This window comes from Schistocerca serialis, chromosome 5 (genome assembly GCF_023864345.2).
Source record: "Schistocerca serialis cubense isolate TAMUIC-IGC-003099 chromosome 5, iqSchSeri2.2, whole genome shotgun sequence".
Lineage (NCBI taxonomy): Eukaryota > Metazoa > Arthropoda > Insecta > Orthoptera > Acrididae > Schistocerca > Schistocerca serialis.
In genome coordinates, this window is record NC_064642.1 from 721,895,752 (window position 1) to 721,912,374 (window position 16,623).

At 40.2% G+C, this 16,623-nt stretch overlaps 1 protein-coding gene across 2 annotated transcripts in view; it reads left to right on the forward strand.

Annotated features, from left to right (window-relative positions):
* The window catches only part of LOC126482363 (histone-lysine N-methyltransferase 2D), a 182,378-nt gene that overhangs the window by 38,008 nt on the left and 127,747 nt on the right, over positions 1-16,623 (forward strand). For both annotated transcript variants that reach the window (XM_050106446.1, XM_050106447.1), the window contains exon 2: positions 9,514-9,631. In XM_050106446.1, the coding sequence (XP_049962403.1) occupies positions 9,514-9,631 (118 nt within the window). The remainder of the gene's footprint in view (positions 1-9,513; positions 9,632-16,623) is intronic.

Sequence of the window (16,623 nt, forward strand, 5' to 3'; positions counted from 1 at the left end):
GACGATTGGCAGCTTGTTCCAAATGTAGAAAATGAAAGTTCGTTTGTATCCTTGTTAGCGAGAGTGAAGTTCAAAGCTCCATTGCAAAACACCTATGGCCCATGCAAGATGACTTGGGTGCCTACATAATTATTGGTGGTAATAGAAATGTTGTCTATTGCTTTAAAAACTGTAAGACATGAATGCCTACTCCTCCTATAATAACGCGGCATAATTAATGATCATGTGGAATGATACTGTCATTATTACATCCTGGATTTTCCGTTGTTTGATTTCATAATAATTATACAGAGTTGGCACTTTAGCATGCGTGTAGGGTGTGCAAACTTGGGACCCTTATCTGAGAGGTTATGAAAAGAACTTTGGATGTATTCATCCAAGACATTGTTCAACCTACTCAAAATATTTCATTGAATTTGGAAATGGTCAAGCAGGGATCATCTCCAAAACTGTTCCCCTTTTTTTTGAGCAAACGCCAAAAGTTACTGCCTTTAAATACTGTTTGGCCTCAGTAGCCAGAGATTGTGATCACATGTGTGGGAGTTGTGTTTGCATGACTGTGTGTATGGTGTCTATTTCCAATTAAGGCTTTGATTGCCAAAAGCTCACTTTCTGACAGTCTCTCTCTCTCTCTCTCTCTCTCTCTCTCTCTCTCTCTCTCTCTTCCTATCTGCAACTCAGCATTTCCACTATATGGTGAGTAGCAACTATCCTTTCCATCCTAGATTTTCTGTTGTTTGATTTAGTCAAATGAAATATAATAGTGCCTTTCGTCTGGGGTGTAAGGTTATACTTCGATCATTCCAGCGACTGGTAGAGAAGGTTGAGAAGACCAGCCTTGCACACAGAGTTTCAGTGAAGCTTAAAATTTACGGCATTGTCCCCAGAGCTGATCATGGCCCCTTGGTTCTGAGTTGAGTAGAAGGACTGAACCATAGACTTTGGAGTTTCTGTGGCAAGCTATGCTTTGACTTCCTGGACTTACACCATAGTGTTCAGAACTGTAGGGTCCCCCTAAATGGGTCAGATGTGTACTACACATTGGAGTCTCAAACCCAGGTAACTGACGGTCTATTAGGTACAGACAAGGGCTTTTTGGATTAGATGACACTCTATTCAATGCAGATGATGAGACTTGTAGGAATTTTAAAGGAATTGATGTAAGATCCAAAGAAATGCCTCCCACAGATGAGAGTATCAAAATCCTAGTGAGTAACTGCTGAAGCATTCACAATAAAGTGCCAGACTTCAACACACTCCTAAAATACACTGAAGCTCAGATGTGTTTTGGTCATGCAAAGGACATTTGCAGTAATCACTGACCATATCTAATTTATGGAGAAATCTGATAGTGGGCTGCAAATCTTTGAGTTCTTATCTCAGCTGGTGAACTGACTGTTGAATACATTCCAGTTCATGCAACATGTAAGCACAAGGACACAACGAACCAGGCCAGAGTACAAACAAAACTTGTGATAACACACACTTATCCCACATGTTCACAGCTGCGCAAATCACACTGCCTTATACGAACTTGGTATATAAGCAGCTCAAAAACAGCATAAACTAACACTACTAGCACTGCTAAACAATTCAAATCAATACTCAACATGCATGTTATGTCAACTGTCACAACACCATTACATCATGAATGAAAGCCAAAGGGCAGTATGGAATGCTCAAGCTAAGCTGGCTATTTCACCTCTGGGATATTCAACACTAGAGCCATACAGTAGAGCTACGTGTCTGTGATACAGAAATAATAACAATGACTGTAGTTTCCCCTTGCTCTCTGCCATTCACAGTACCAACATAGGAAGGTCATGTTGGCCAATGAGACAAGGTCAGGTCAATAAATCATCCGGATTGTTGCACCCCTGCACCTACTGAGAAGACTGCTGCACTCTTCAGGAACCATATGTTTGGTCTCTCCATGGATACCCTCCCACTGTGGTGATACCTGTGGTTTCTCTGTTGTAGAGGTGAGCAAGCCACTTCACCTCAACAATGTCTTTGGTTATGGGTGGAGAAGTACTCTAAAGAATTTGAAACAAACATTGGATGAGGAATTTGATTTCATTTTAAGTACCACAGGTTTACCTGCAGTTTGAATCATATTATTCCTGCAACATATGATGGTAAAATTCAGTGTTTATCTATTTGAGGGTTCCGGTGGAAAACTGCCTAATACTTTGACATCACATACAGGAGCCATGATGTCAAACTACATGTATGTTACTGATGTAGATATTGAATCCTCTCTATTGTCAAGTAAGTACCACTTGTGTGCACTAAATAAAATACTCATTGAAGTGGAAAGATTTGCTTCAGCATTAAACAAGAAAAGTGTTTTTGTAATAAATAAAGAAAATGCAATACATTTTGCAGATCATAGCAAAGTTGATAGTATGAAATCACTGACCTTCATGTTTAACAAATAGTTCTCAACATTGGCAACAAACATAGCCATGAAAACAATTAAAAGGGAAAATGCCCAAACGTTATATATGCATACACTAAGTGTATCAGCAAAATACATTTGTTTCAAATGATCAGTAACTAAAAAAATTTAAGGAGTTAATACAGCACTAAGAAGTACTATTCTATGGTTTGGGGGTATTTCTTCTGTCATATTGATACCTGTCTCTTATTTGGATGGATAATGGCACATTGTTTAATCTTCTTAGTGAAATATTTATTTACTTATTTATTGTTCAGCTAATTCAATCTATACAAGATGTAGCTTCTTTAAGTTATTAAATACATTTTTAAGAGGTTTTTTAATGCATCTCTGTCCGCTGCTGTCCCCTACCATTTGAAGCCCGCAGCTTTCCTGAGTTCCTTATCCCAGCGATCAGGTGGTCTCCCTGGTGGCCTTCGTTTTTCTATGGTACTCCACTCTAAAACTGATTTTGTCCGTCTTCCATCCTTCGTTCATGCAATATGTCCTGCCCACTGCCGTTTTAGAGTCTTAACCCATTCTGTAACATCTTTTACTCTTGTTATTGCTCAAATGTCTTCACTTTTCTGTCGGTCTTTCTTAGTGAGACCTAACATTGACGTTTCCATAGCTCTCTGAGCAGTTCTAAGTTTCCTTTTGAAAAATTCATTTAAAGTCCAAGTTTCACAACCGTACGTTAAAACCGGTAGGACACATTGATCAAAAATTGTCTTCTTTAAGTAGACTGGCATGTTTGATTTGAAAACTGTTGCATTCCTTCCATAAACCCTCCAACCCAGTTTAATTTGGCGATAAATCTCAGTTTTCAAATCCCCTTGTGTGTCAATTAATTGCCCAGATAAGTGAAATATACAGTAGTAAAAGCTGTCCATCAACCTTCGATACAGTGTAAGCAAATAAAATTCTATTTCAGGCCAATCCACACCATCCAGGCTTTTCAAAAAATTATTCAGAAAGTAACCTAAGCATATCACTGACTTGTCTGTTTTTGAGAGGAACTCTGTATATGTGTATTTAATTTTATTTTCCCTTTTGAATTCTGTTCGCAGTAATACATTTATGACCTTGAAAATATTCTCGTTAAGTGAAAAACAGACCTTGGATTGCTCATATTATAAAACTGCAAAGGAAAGTTAAAAGTTTTGTGACATCCAAGGTACCTGGATTAATGTAGCAGAAACCAGGAGACTACATTAATAGCCTGATCCATAACATCAATTCTAAACTTATTACTGGGGTACATTAAATGTGCCAACCTTAAAGATTAGGCACTTAGTCCAGTCCTGTTCATAAATTAGGACCTACTAAACAGTAGAAAATAAAGGAAAGGAAAAATTAATATTTCTTTCCCACATGATCATATTAGTTCACAAAAAATGCACCTGAGGTACTGATTGAAAACCAGACAAAGAACAGAAGTTAAAGAAGAAAAAATTACACCAAATTTTACAATAACTGTTAAAGCAACCATCTTAAGTTGCATAGGAAGTTTTACTTACTTATTTATATATTTATGACTAGTTTCAGATGGCTTGTCCATTGTCAAATCATTCATGTACCTAAGTCTTGCATTACAACCAGACATTCGTGTAAATTACCAGTCACAAGACATATAAATGTGGTGACAGACGATGTAGTGTCCACACAACACAACACTGTATGTTAAAATACAAATTTACTTCATGGTAATTGTGTTGTGATATCATTCCATTTGGAGTGATATCACAATACAGGGTGAAAAGTATTTAAACTGACAACCTCTGGGAGGTTGTAGGGGACATCAAAACAAATATTTTTCCCTAATGTCATTTTTTCCTATGAGGATTTTTTAAACCAGTGGAGGCCGTATTACGCTCTTCAGTTGTTAGAGGGCGAATTACGCTCTTCAGTTGTAGGCAGCTGCTGTCCACAATTGTAGTAGTGCATTGTATCTGTTTACTAATGGAGCGATACACCTGGAGTGAATACACAGCGGTTTTATAAACAACAATATCCTAATCACCATATCCTGCATCATACGACCTTTGCTGCTGTGTACCAACGTCTGCATGAGACCGGGTCTTTTAGCAGATTACTTGGACAGGGACGCTGTCACACGGTAAGAACACTGCAATTTGAGGAAGCTATCTTGCAGCATGTGGAGCGGGTTCCTTCAATCAGCACTCGTCCAATTGCACGTAACATGGGGACGAACCAGACAAATGTAAGGACAGTCCTTTGAGAGCAATTGTTACGTCCATTTCACTTACAGCATGTCCACAACCTGGAACCAGTTGATTATCCACCCAGAGCACAGTTTTCGCAGTGGTACCTGGAACAGTGTGAAATACATCCTACATTTCCATCCTCTGTGTTGTTTACCGATGAAGCAATGTTCGGGCGTGATGGAGTCTTCAACATGCACAATTCGCATGTTTGGAGGGAGGATAACCTACGTGCCACAGTTACTAGCCCTCATCAAGTGCGGTTCTTCGTTAATGTGTGGGGACTGTTTAAGTGGGACATATCTGCTGCCTAGGCCATTAAATGGCAGGGACTACTACAATTTTCTCGCCAGAGCATTGCCAGAATTGCTGGAAGACGTCCCACTCCCTACAAGACAACGCATGTGGTTCCAACATGATGGGGCGCCGGCACGTTTCACTTGTCGTGTGGGTCAATTCCTGGTCCAATGGTTCCCAGAATGTGGATTGGCAGAGGTGGTCCTGTACTGTGGCCTTCTTGAGCCCCAGATATGTCCCCTCTGGTCTTTTTTGTGTGGGGAAAGATGCGCAACCTTGTTTACGCAACTCCTGGTGCATCAGAAGAGGATCTGGTTGCCCAGATAGTAGCAGCAGCAGGAACAATTCCGGATACTCCTGAGGTTTTTTCCGTGTCAGACAAAACATGATCCGACGGTGTAACCTGTGTTTACATGTCAATGGAGGCATGTTTGAAAATCTACTGTAATTGAAATTGGGTTGTGTTAATGTGTTGTCTCTTGGTCATAAAAAAATGGAAAAGTGTTTGTTGGTTCAATTAATTTGCCGCCAGAGAAATCTTCCTCTACCGGTTTAAATACTCCTCATAGGAAAAAATTACATTGGGGAAAAATATTTGCACTGATGTTCCCCTCAACCTCCCAGAGTTTGTCGGTTTAAATACTTTTCACCCTGTATAATAACCATGAATACTTCGTATGTCCCTTCTATTTAGTCCAGTCACATTAATGTGACCACAGCCTATGTTCGACATCCACATGCAAGAACCACTCACAGACGACATGTGGCAGCACTAGCAGCAGAGGGTATATAAAGCATGTTGGGAGTATGTGGAAAACAGTGCCGTCGTTCTCATAATGTGGAAATGGTGTGATTTATCTGATACCCATCATCATTAACTTTTGGGCCAAGTGTGAAAGAATTCAGAAACTGCTAAGTTTGTAAACTGTTTGCCTACCCCCTTGGTTAAAGTATACTGTGCGTGACAAAATGGTGCTATCCAAAACCAGTGCCAAGGCATCTGTGATGCACCGCGGGTCATAGATGATGGGGTTGAACAACGGCTGCGGAACTGTGTACGGGTGAACAGACCTTCAGCTGTGGAGCAACTGACCACCCACATGAACCAAGAGTACCAACAGTGTCTCCTCAATGACCGATGTACATCAACAACAAAGGCTAGAATTTGCGTGCCAGTACTGCAACTGGACATCCACTTAGTGGCGAAGGTGACCTTTTCTGATTAATCCCATTTTATTCTCCATTGGACAGGTGGCCATTGACATGGACGACGTGAAACGTCTGAAAGCAGAAGGTTTCGTACTAGAGGAGGGAGTGTTATGGTCGGAGAATGTTTTCATGGCATTCCCTGGGTGATCTCGTCATTCTGGAAGGCACAGCAGAGCAACACAAGTAAAGTATCTGTCCTTGGAGATCATGTCCACCACTACATTCATTTTGCTTCTTGGTACAATGGCATTTACCAGCAGGACAATGCAACATGTCACACAGTTTGCAGTGTATGTGCGTGGTTCGAAGAGCACAAGGATGAGTTTACCGAAATGCCTTGGCCACCAAACTCTCCAATTTTTAAAATCAAGAACCTTTGGGACCTGCAAAACACAGAATGCTATTTCTTAACCTACTCTATAAGAAATCTCTTTCAGTGAAATTTCAAGGCCAGAGAAGCAAATGGAGGAAACAAAAAAAAAAAAAAAAAAAAAAAAAAAAAAAAAAAAAAAAAAAAAAAAAAAAAAAAAGGCTCGCCTCAAGGAGGTGTGCTAGTATCGTCTGTATACAAAATTTTCACAGAACATCAGTGCCTTCCTGATAGTGTCCTAAGTTCCATCTGTGAATGGAGACAGTAGAGGAGAAACTGATGACAGCTCTAGACACCTTCTTTGCATATTATGAAAGCAACCAACTCAAATAAAAAAAGAGGTTTTCACTTGAGGAAAAAGGCAAAAAGGAGTATAAACTTTCATGCAAAGTTAAAACTCTGGAACACTGTACAACTCTAAAGTATCTTGGGATTTTGCTTGACTGCACCATGTCTTTTAATTAGTTCTTTCTGAATATTGAGCTACAAGAAATGTTGTGACACCTCGGGTTTCCATGGTGTGACTGATAAATGATGTGCTTCTGAGAGCTCAGCCATGTTGTCGTTTCCATTTTATGCACAATATTTAGTGACCAACCCAGTCATCTTCTTTTCAAGTACTGCAAGTTTTGCTGGTGTGTTTGACTCCAACCAGACAGTGAACTGTTACGGCTCTTGCACTACTATTTCCTCTTTTCTAGCCATGTTAGCTAACAGAAGCCCGGACACCTCCCTGGGTCACAGGATATATAGAAAACCCATCACACAGACTTCTGTGTCCACAACTCGAGCCATCAATGTCTGTCACAAAGAAATTTAATGCTAAAGATTGTGGTCCATAGAGTTCAAACATTTTAAGACAAGGAGAGCATTGTCAAAGAATTACAACATGTGCAAATAGTATTCTAGAGGAATGGCTGCTCACTTTGTCAAACTGTTGTTGCAGTCAAAATGAAGAGGAAGAAGTTGAGACTGAGACAGAAAAGTAAAAAATTTCGTATCTACTGGGAAGATCAGTACACTCCAACAGAAGCATGACTGCAGTGTATTTTGCACACGTCACCAGAGACAAAAAAATCTTCTTCTTTGTAGTGTTAAAGACTGTCTAGCAATCCAAAAGTCAGGTATGTACTGCATGCCATTTGAATGTGGAATGTCGTACATGTGGCAGACTATTAGAACAGTTGGTCGTACATGTGGCAGACTATTAGAACAGTTGAAGAGAGAGGCACGGAACAGCAGTAACACAGTCTACTAAAACAACAAAACTGCTTCAAATATAATCATGAAATAAAAAGCAATGAGACCAGTGTTGGGGCACAAATGCTATTTCTGGGATAGCATAATTAAGGAGTGTTTCAAAATGAAGATGTCAGAAAACCTAATAAACTGGGGTGTAGGTTTCAAGCCGAGCAAGGCTCAGGTCTGGCACTTAATTTTTTAAGGTCTCATGGGCCACCACATGCACCATAGCTGGGAAGCACTGAGAGAATGTGCATTTCATGGAATATTGGTGCAGGCTCTGAAATCAAAACAGCATCAAAGAATGTGGTGTATGTCAGGAGTTGGGCTCGGCTATAAGTAGTATCGCGAGAATGCCAGTAGTTCACAGTGTAGTCAGAGTCCAGGCAGTAAGTACACATAACAGTAGAATTCATAGCATCCAAAGAAGATGGCTGGATCACTTGTCAAAATGTTGTGCACTAAATGGAAGCTACATCTCAGCTGAACTCCCATAAGAATACCATGGAGGTGAAAGGTGCTGCCAGAAATAATGTGCACAATTGCCTTCTCTGTGTGCTACTCCACTGATGAATATGTACCATACCAAAGAAGTGTATTTGACTATCAATGAGGTATGTTGCATCACTACATGTTGTCTACAGCCCAGTCCTCTGGAGGAGCTAATTGGCTTGCTGGAGGCCCCACTCCTGACAAGAAGTGAAGGCTAAAACAACACCAGAAGCTCATCCTTTCTTTAGCTACCAGCAAGCTTGCCCATAATTGAAGTCAAGAAAAAGTTTTCTCAAGGAACTCGTAGCACCATCACCACAAACAATGCTACAACTGTGGCACACAATAAGCCAACATCTGGAAATATAGATTATACCGGAAACAGTGCTCCCTCTTGGCCACACAGAAGAATGGACGACCTGTTAGTTACTCAAATGATTCTGTTCTGATGTCACAGGGAGCACAATTAATTTCCAGACATGAAACTGCAATGTAGATCTAGTGTTTCGTGAACATGGGACTAGTATACCTCAGCGCATAATGTCGTCTAAGGCCAACCTTGAGCTCCATGAAGAACTTTGCAAAAGCTATGATCACTGCATTTGGGGTTGCCTAATTCTGGTCTGCCACTGACCAAAATTGCCTCCATAGCCGAAATCACTAACATGCGCTTGTGTATTTGAGGTCAATTTGGAGGTGAGGTGATTCGAATCGTGGTGGTGGATGAAATTTTCACTCTCACTATGTGGCTGGCAAGGGAAGGCGAGGTGGTGGCATAAAGTTCCTGATCACAAGACTTTGCACCAATTTCCTGGATTAAATCCCAAACCTCACCACGGTGTCTCATGACGAGAGGGCATGTGGCACTGTTGATGATGATCAGTCTGTCTGCTTTTGACACGATAAATTAATGAATAAATAATGTCAGTTTTGAATTCAATGGCTCCAACTTAAAGTTTAGCTCTTATCGTTACCATAATATTTTTTGTGTTGAACAGTTTCATCATAGCAAATTGCTCGATTTTCAAAAATGACAAATTTACAGCATAAGTAACTTATGACTTGTGCTTTTTGCATAATGTTGTGTACAGAAGTTTTTATGTACAAAGCATTGCCAGATCTAGAGGTGATGTACAGTCAGTCATTGTTTTGTAACCTTTTTTGCCTCATTTTATACAGCTACTGTACATTTTGAAAGGGGGATATGTATTGTATTCTCAAATTTTTCTTGTTTTCAGCTATTTCATCAACTACTTCAACAAAACTACAACGTGGGATGACCCTCGATCACGCTATAAGCAACTGGCTCAAAACATTCCACAGCATGTACCTGTTCTTGAGTCTATTCCATTACAGGTCTGTTACTGTTTAATTATATATTTCTTTGAATATTTCTAACTGAAGTTATATGCACATTTTAGTGAGGAAAGTGAAAGTTCTTTAATTTAAAATTTTGCAATTTCTAGCTGACAAGAACAGTTTTATAAAGTAGAAATTGGTGTATGTACGATAAATTTGATCATCTTCAAAAGTGTGTGTTCTTAAGTGTGGATTTCTGAAGACTCAGAAGTGGATATCCCCTGTTAGCAAGTCAAAAGTAGGAAGATAGCTGAAGGCATCTAATTAAAACAAGCCACTTTTAAAATGTCAAGCTGTTCCATTAGACTGCCAGGGAAAGGGATTAGCAAGAAGAGATGTGTCAGTAATGTTGAAGTCATTAGAGTCAGTGCTGGCTCAGTCTCGTACATGTGGATAAAGAAATTGGCTGTGATGTTATTTAAGGAACCACTACTGCATTAGGCTGGAATGATTTAGATGAACTGTGGACAACCTAAATCAGACTGCATGGATGGAGATTTGAAACATGCACATCCTGAATTGAATTCCATGGTAAACATGCACCATGTATCTTAGTCATGTACAAGGTGGAGGAAATAAGTGGCAGGGGACTATTCGGGTTGGTAAATGGAACTACTGTCACTAAGTAACACTGCAGAGCTAAGTAAGTTATTGTCTGAGTAATTCAGCTGGCTTGAATGAGGAGGAGAGGAATGGAGCAATTCTTTCTTTTTTCTTTCCTTCTTTGTGCTTATGATATCACAACTTTTGACCATCATTCCCGTGGTCTTATCCTCAATCATTTTCTTTTTCCTCCACCATAGAAATACTGTTTTCCATCTTTAGTATGCTACTATTAAAGGTAACAGAAGAATATGTCAGCAGCAGCTTTCTTCCAGTTTTTATCATTCAGGTTTATTTTACTGAGAGACTTAGAAGGGTAGTCACAAAGTTTTAATTATCACCTCAAAGAAGACAAAAGTGTACCAGTGAAACTTGATGATGGTGTCATTCGTCCCTGTATATTCAGTCTCCAGCACAACACATTTTTCGCAAGAGTGGATGACTTGGTGTGGACCTTGGTTGTAGAAGTCTGGATTTTGGCTGTTCAATAAACATTCCACCTCAACAGTCACCCTGTCATCATTCTGGAAGTGCTGCATGCAGTGGTTTCTTCAGCTGAGGAAAGGAGAATAAGTAACTGGGTGCAATGTCAGGTGACCAGGGGGGGGGGGGGGGGGGTCAAATTTTGATAGCCCAAAGAAATGGCGAATGTAACTGTGTTCTGCACAATGAACTGGGGTGCTGTTGTGGACCCAAAACACCTGCTTGCTCAGCTTCCCACAATGCTTCCTCTGTGACCTCATCAGGAGAGTTCAGTAGTATGCTGCTGTGATGTTTTTGCCCCTTGCGAGCATGATGTGTTAGCACTATATCCTGAAAGTCCCAAAAATACCCAGTTTAATATTGCCTGATGATGGTTGGGTCTTTGCCTCTTTTGGCAACAGTTATTGCATTTTTCCACTGCTTGTTTTGTTTCAAGGTCACAATGGTAGACCCAGCACTCATCCATGGCAATTAAGTGGCTAATGAAGTGATATGGATTGGCCTCAGTTTGATGGGCTTTTCGAATTGGTGTGAGCATTCGTGTAACCGAGAAGGTGATGACCTTTATTGTGCTCAAAATGCCATGCAAGATGTTGAAAACAGATCCTTTTCTGTCTCTTATTTTTTCCCACGATTGCCTCAGTTGTGATATGCTGGTCTTCAGATATTGTGGTGAGGGGATTTCAGTGCATTTAAGGACTGCTGACGTGCATCTATAAACAAACGAAGTTATACAGGGTATCCCAGGAGAAATGGTCAGAGTTCAGTGATGTGACTGGAACTATCATTAGGAGCAAGGAAAAACAAGAAATAGTAAACATGGACTCTAAAGTGCATAACTTAAGGGCTTTGAGCACTTCTTCATCTTTGATACTGTTCCTTCTATTGCAAGCTCTTTGCGTCCCATATTTTGAGAGGAATGAAATGTAGTAATCATGGGCTCTAAAATGCATACCTTAAAAGCTATGAGCACTTTTTCATCTTTGCTGCTGTGAAACACATCACGTCTACAGAAAAAGTGCTCATAGCTCTTAAGGTATGCATCTTAGAGACCACATTTACTAGACTCTTTTTGCTTTAAATGCTCACACCTGAAAATTGACCATTTCTCTTGGAATACCCTGTATAACTTTATTATTTTGAAGTGTTGTTAAAACTTGTTACAGGTTTCTTGTGTTTTTGGGCATTCTCTTTTGTCTCAGTTTTGCTAATTTTTAGATTCCTTTTCTTTACTTTTAATTTTGTTCCAAATATTTAGCTTTTATTGTGTTATTGATCTGTTTCTTCGCATAGTACATCATCATCTAGAGATGCAAGTGCTTGAACTCAGAGGTTCTTTCAATGATATCACAATTATGATTAATGTTAATGGAGAGATAGCACTTTCTTGCCGAATACCACTTTATTTTACAACATGTGATTTGCATTCTCCATCTGCACACAGCAATAAGATATGTGAACCATCTTTACTTTATCTTGCAATGAATCTGTCACAATCCTGTTAATTCATTCCCTGGTTATCTTCTGTGAATGATATCAGTAACATTTTCTTTGTGTAAAAGAACCAACATGAGATTCTTTCTAAGATTCCAATATTTATTGTATTTCAATTGTTTAGTGTATATGATGTCTGTGTAACTTAGAACTTTCCAAAAATTTGATTCTCCTCTTACTTCTCTATAAACCTGCAATTAAATATTCACAATCTAAAGATTGATTGACATACTGTTCCCAAGATGTGTGCTGCTCTTTTTAAATGCCCAAGATCCTGTATACTTAAATACACAATAGGAGTCTCATTCCATGTCCATTTCTTCTATTTAAAATGTTTGACAGTAGATCACAAATCCCAACTACTGCTGCTGCTGCTCCTGCTGTTGCAGCTGTTGCCGCCGGCGCCGGCGCCGCCCCCACCACCACCACCACCACCACCACCACCACTACTACTACTACCAAGTGTGGTATGGTTCAGAAATCTGGTGTCAATGGTTTCCTGTGGCCAGTACTGCCCATAAACTCTCAGTATTGTACATCTTGAATGCTTTGTTTACCTATTTTCTGCCTCTCTGATTTGACTTTCTCACTCCTTTACAGAAGTGAATTGCAGACAGTAATTTCCTCTAACTGCTTTTCCACTGATGATGCTATCTTTCTGAAGAAAGAGACCTTTTTTATTTTGTGAAAAGTCAATTTCACGTGATTTAATTGTCTTATCGTTTCCTTTCTGCCAATGCCTCTTTGACGTAATGTTGATCTATAAATGGTAGCATTGTTCATATTTTTAAGGTAAGCTCATTCAGTGAGGTGATAGAGCCTTAACAATTATTTTTCTATTTACAAAGCTCTTTGTTTTTATTTGATTCAGTTTTATGTTGTACAGTATTTCAAGCATTTTTGTGAGACCCAGCTTGAAATTTAACTCTCATTCTTTTTTTGCGATGAGTGTTACAGCATCTGTGAACAATAAGATTCCATTTTGCCATAGAACCTTGATAATGCCACCAGTTTCTGATATCTTTTATTTTGATTCATCCAACCACTTATAGTGTGCGTTATTATCTTACAATTTTTCTAGTTTAAGCTTCCCATTGATGTCTTCTGAACCTCACTGTAGCCATCTATTGTTTATAGAGGTTCTATATCACCATTTCATTTTCATATTTAATACATACATTGATGAGCCAAAACATTATGATCAGCTGCTTAATTGCTTGTTGTTCCACCTCTTTAATGCAGTACTGCAATGATTGTGGAATCGCCAAATCCTTGGTAGGTTTCTGGAGGTATGTAGTGCCAAATGGAATATATACAGGTCGCTCAGTTCCCGAAATTATGGGCTGGTGGTTTGCAGGTGTGGAGCTTGTGCCCAGTAGCATCCCAGATGTGTTCCTTCAGATGTAGATCAGGCAAATCTGGTGTTGAAGACATCAATGTTAGTTTACTGTCAGGCTCCTCAAGCCACTGCAACACTTGTATTATTACCTCATGTCCCAAGGAAGCCCAGGGAATGTCCCATATTGCACAACACTGCCTCCACTGGCCTGCATTTGTGGCTCAGGCCTGTTTCAAGCAGCCACGTGACTGGATGACAGTGTATCCAGACGGGACCATCAACCTGATATAGCAAGAAAAGTAATTCATCTGACAGGATGACATGTTTCCATTGTTTTACTGTCCAGTTGTGATTATCTTGTGCCCACAATAACAGTAGTTGACACTGCCATCGAATCAACATGAGAACACAGAGGTCGTCTGCTACGAAGTTCCGTGTTTGACAATGTGGACTAAACGTAGCACTCTGCAACACTTGTGCCGACACCAGCATGCTGTTGTCATCGGAGCCCACAATTTGCTGCCTATCTAACATCCAACATTTTTTGGTCTAAGTGTGGTTGCAACATCCATCCACCACTCTCCATAGATGCTCGTGATGATAGCATGTGAACAACCACCAGCTTTGAAGTTTCTGAGATGCTATTTCCCAGTTGCTGGGTCATAATAATCTGCCCTTTATCGAAGTTGCTTATGTCATGGGATTTGCCCATTGGTGGCCCGTACCATCACTGAAATGATTCCCATTAGAGTCTGCTGCGATTATATACTTTCTTTACTGTGTTGTATTTACACAGTATCCCCAGTGACATTCAGCCTCGCAGTGGTTAGTGCTCATCATGTTTTGGCTCATCAGTGTGTTTCTCTTAGTACATTGATTGACACCACAAAACATTTTGAAGCTTTTTCTTTTTTTCCCTTCAATATCTGTGTGAGAGTTTTAGATAAGCTTCCATATTTAATTTTGTGACAGAGTTAAGACTTTGTTACTACTACCATGGTTATTGCTGAGTTCTTCAATTAGACTGTTTTGGTGGTTTCCTTTTCCTGTTGCCACCAATTTTCAGATATCAATTTTCAGTTCGACGATTTTATTTTCAGGCCCATTTATCCTTTTATTTATTAATTTACCAGTTGTAGACCTTATTTCTTTGTCAAGCAACAGTAAGTCCAAGTTGAAATACTAACAATATTATGAGATGAAGAAATTGCTACTCACCATAAAGTTATCACATTGAGTTGCAGACCAAGTGAGGTAGTGCAGTGGTTAGCACACTGGAGTCACATTCAGAAGGATGACAGTTCAAATCCGCATCTAACCTTCCAGATATAGGTTTCTGGGATTTCCCTAAATCACTGAAGGCAATTGCTGGGATGGTTCGTGTGAAAGGACACATCCCATTTGCTTCTCTGTCCTTCCCTAATCTGAGCTTGTTCTCCATCTCTAAATACTTCGTTGTTGTTGGGTCGTTGAACACCAATCTCCTCCTCAAGTTGCAGACAGGCAACAAATGCACTGTTACTCACTGAGCTTTCAACTAAAGCCTTTTTCAGAAAGGAAAACACACACACACACACACATTCACACAAACATGCACACCTCATGCACCATACCGCACATATTCTGATATCTGATTCACATTGTATCGTCAGTGTCGTCTGCGCGCAACACACGGCTACATGACCGTGCAGTTTATTGGTGCAGCGTCTCATGCCCCAAATTCTTCCTGCAGATAATTATAATTATTACTGTTGATCACATTTCTTCTTCAACCTAGCATATTTTTGCATACATCTGCCTGTTCCTTATGAATTTGTGAATCTCAAACTAACCAATCCCCCCTTCCCCCTCTCTCTCTTGCATGTATTTTTACTCATTTTTGTGTGTTTTTATTTACTTGTGCATATTTTTATGCAGCTGTGTGAATTTTTACATGTCAGCATGTATTTTTACACATCATCTCCTGTTATCCACCTTCCCTCATGACCATATAATGCCTTCATTTGCCCATTTCTTCTGTCATTTCCCTTTCCCCCAACTCCATCCCTGCCACAATGAACCCCTGCCCCATCTTTCTGTTCCAGTTCAGAAAAGTGTCTCTCTCCCTGGCTGAAATGCAGTGCCACATCCTGTTCCTTAGATGCTGCCTAAACCATGGAATCCTCTCTCCCCACCTCCTCACCCCCCAAATTGCCTGATCATAAAAATTCCTTTTTCTGTATCCCACTTCTCCTTTCACAGTGACCATCTTTTCAAAAGCCACCAATCCCTGTCCCTCAGTCTGGTATTGCACAAATGCACCTCCATGGCACAGACATCCCAAAACCACCTCTACTCCCTCTGCAAGATACTGTTGCTCTGCAATGCCTATTACATACATCACATCTCTGAAATCGAATCCCTTGCCCTCCACCTTCTCCATAGGTCATCCAACCTGCTGACATGCTACTGCCACCTGGGGGTACCACTATCAAACTCTTATCTATTCACAATGTTCCTTCTTGACAACCAGCTTCGCAGCACTCAGACCCTTCCTAGCTGACCTTTACGTCTTGCCACATCCTCGAAAATCCCTACTAAATACAGAGCCAAAACAATCCCAGAACACTGTTGCTAACTTTCCCTTCAAAATCCTCAGCAACATTGAAGTTTCAGTCCTATCCAAAGGCCTCACCTTCAACCCTACACCCAAATTTAATCGCATTGGACTTGTCAGAGACCTGCTCTCTTTCTTCCAGTCCCTGCAGTGGAAACACTTCTTTGCCACCAATCCCTTCAACCAAAGCCAACCTGATCCCGACACTGTACGCCCTCCCATTTCATACCACTATCCAACTATGATCCTCTCTGGTCCCACCTAACTGCTCGCTGGTCACCTTCCAGGAATTCCGTACCTTCAACTTAGCATCATCTTTCCACAGATCCCTTCCTAAGAAACCAACCTTTCAGCAGAAAAACAGACAGCCACATATGCACTCAAAAGAGATCCTCACCTATTCATCCTACCTGTAGACAAAGGTTCCATCATTGTCATTATGAATTGCAGTGACTACGTAGCGGAAAGCCTGTG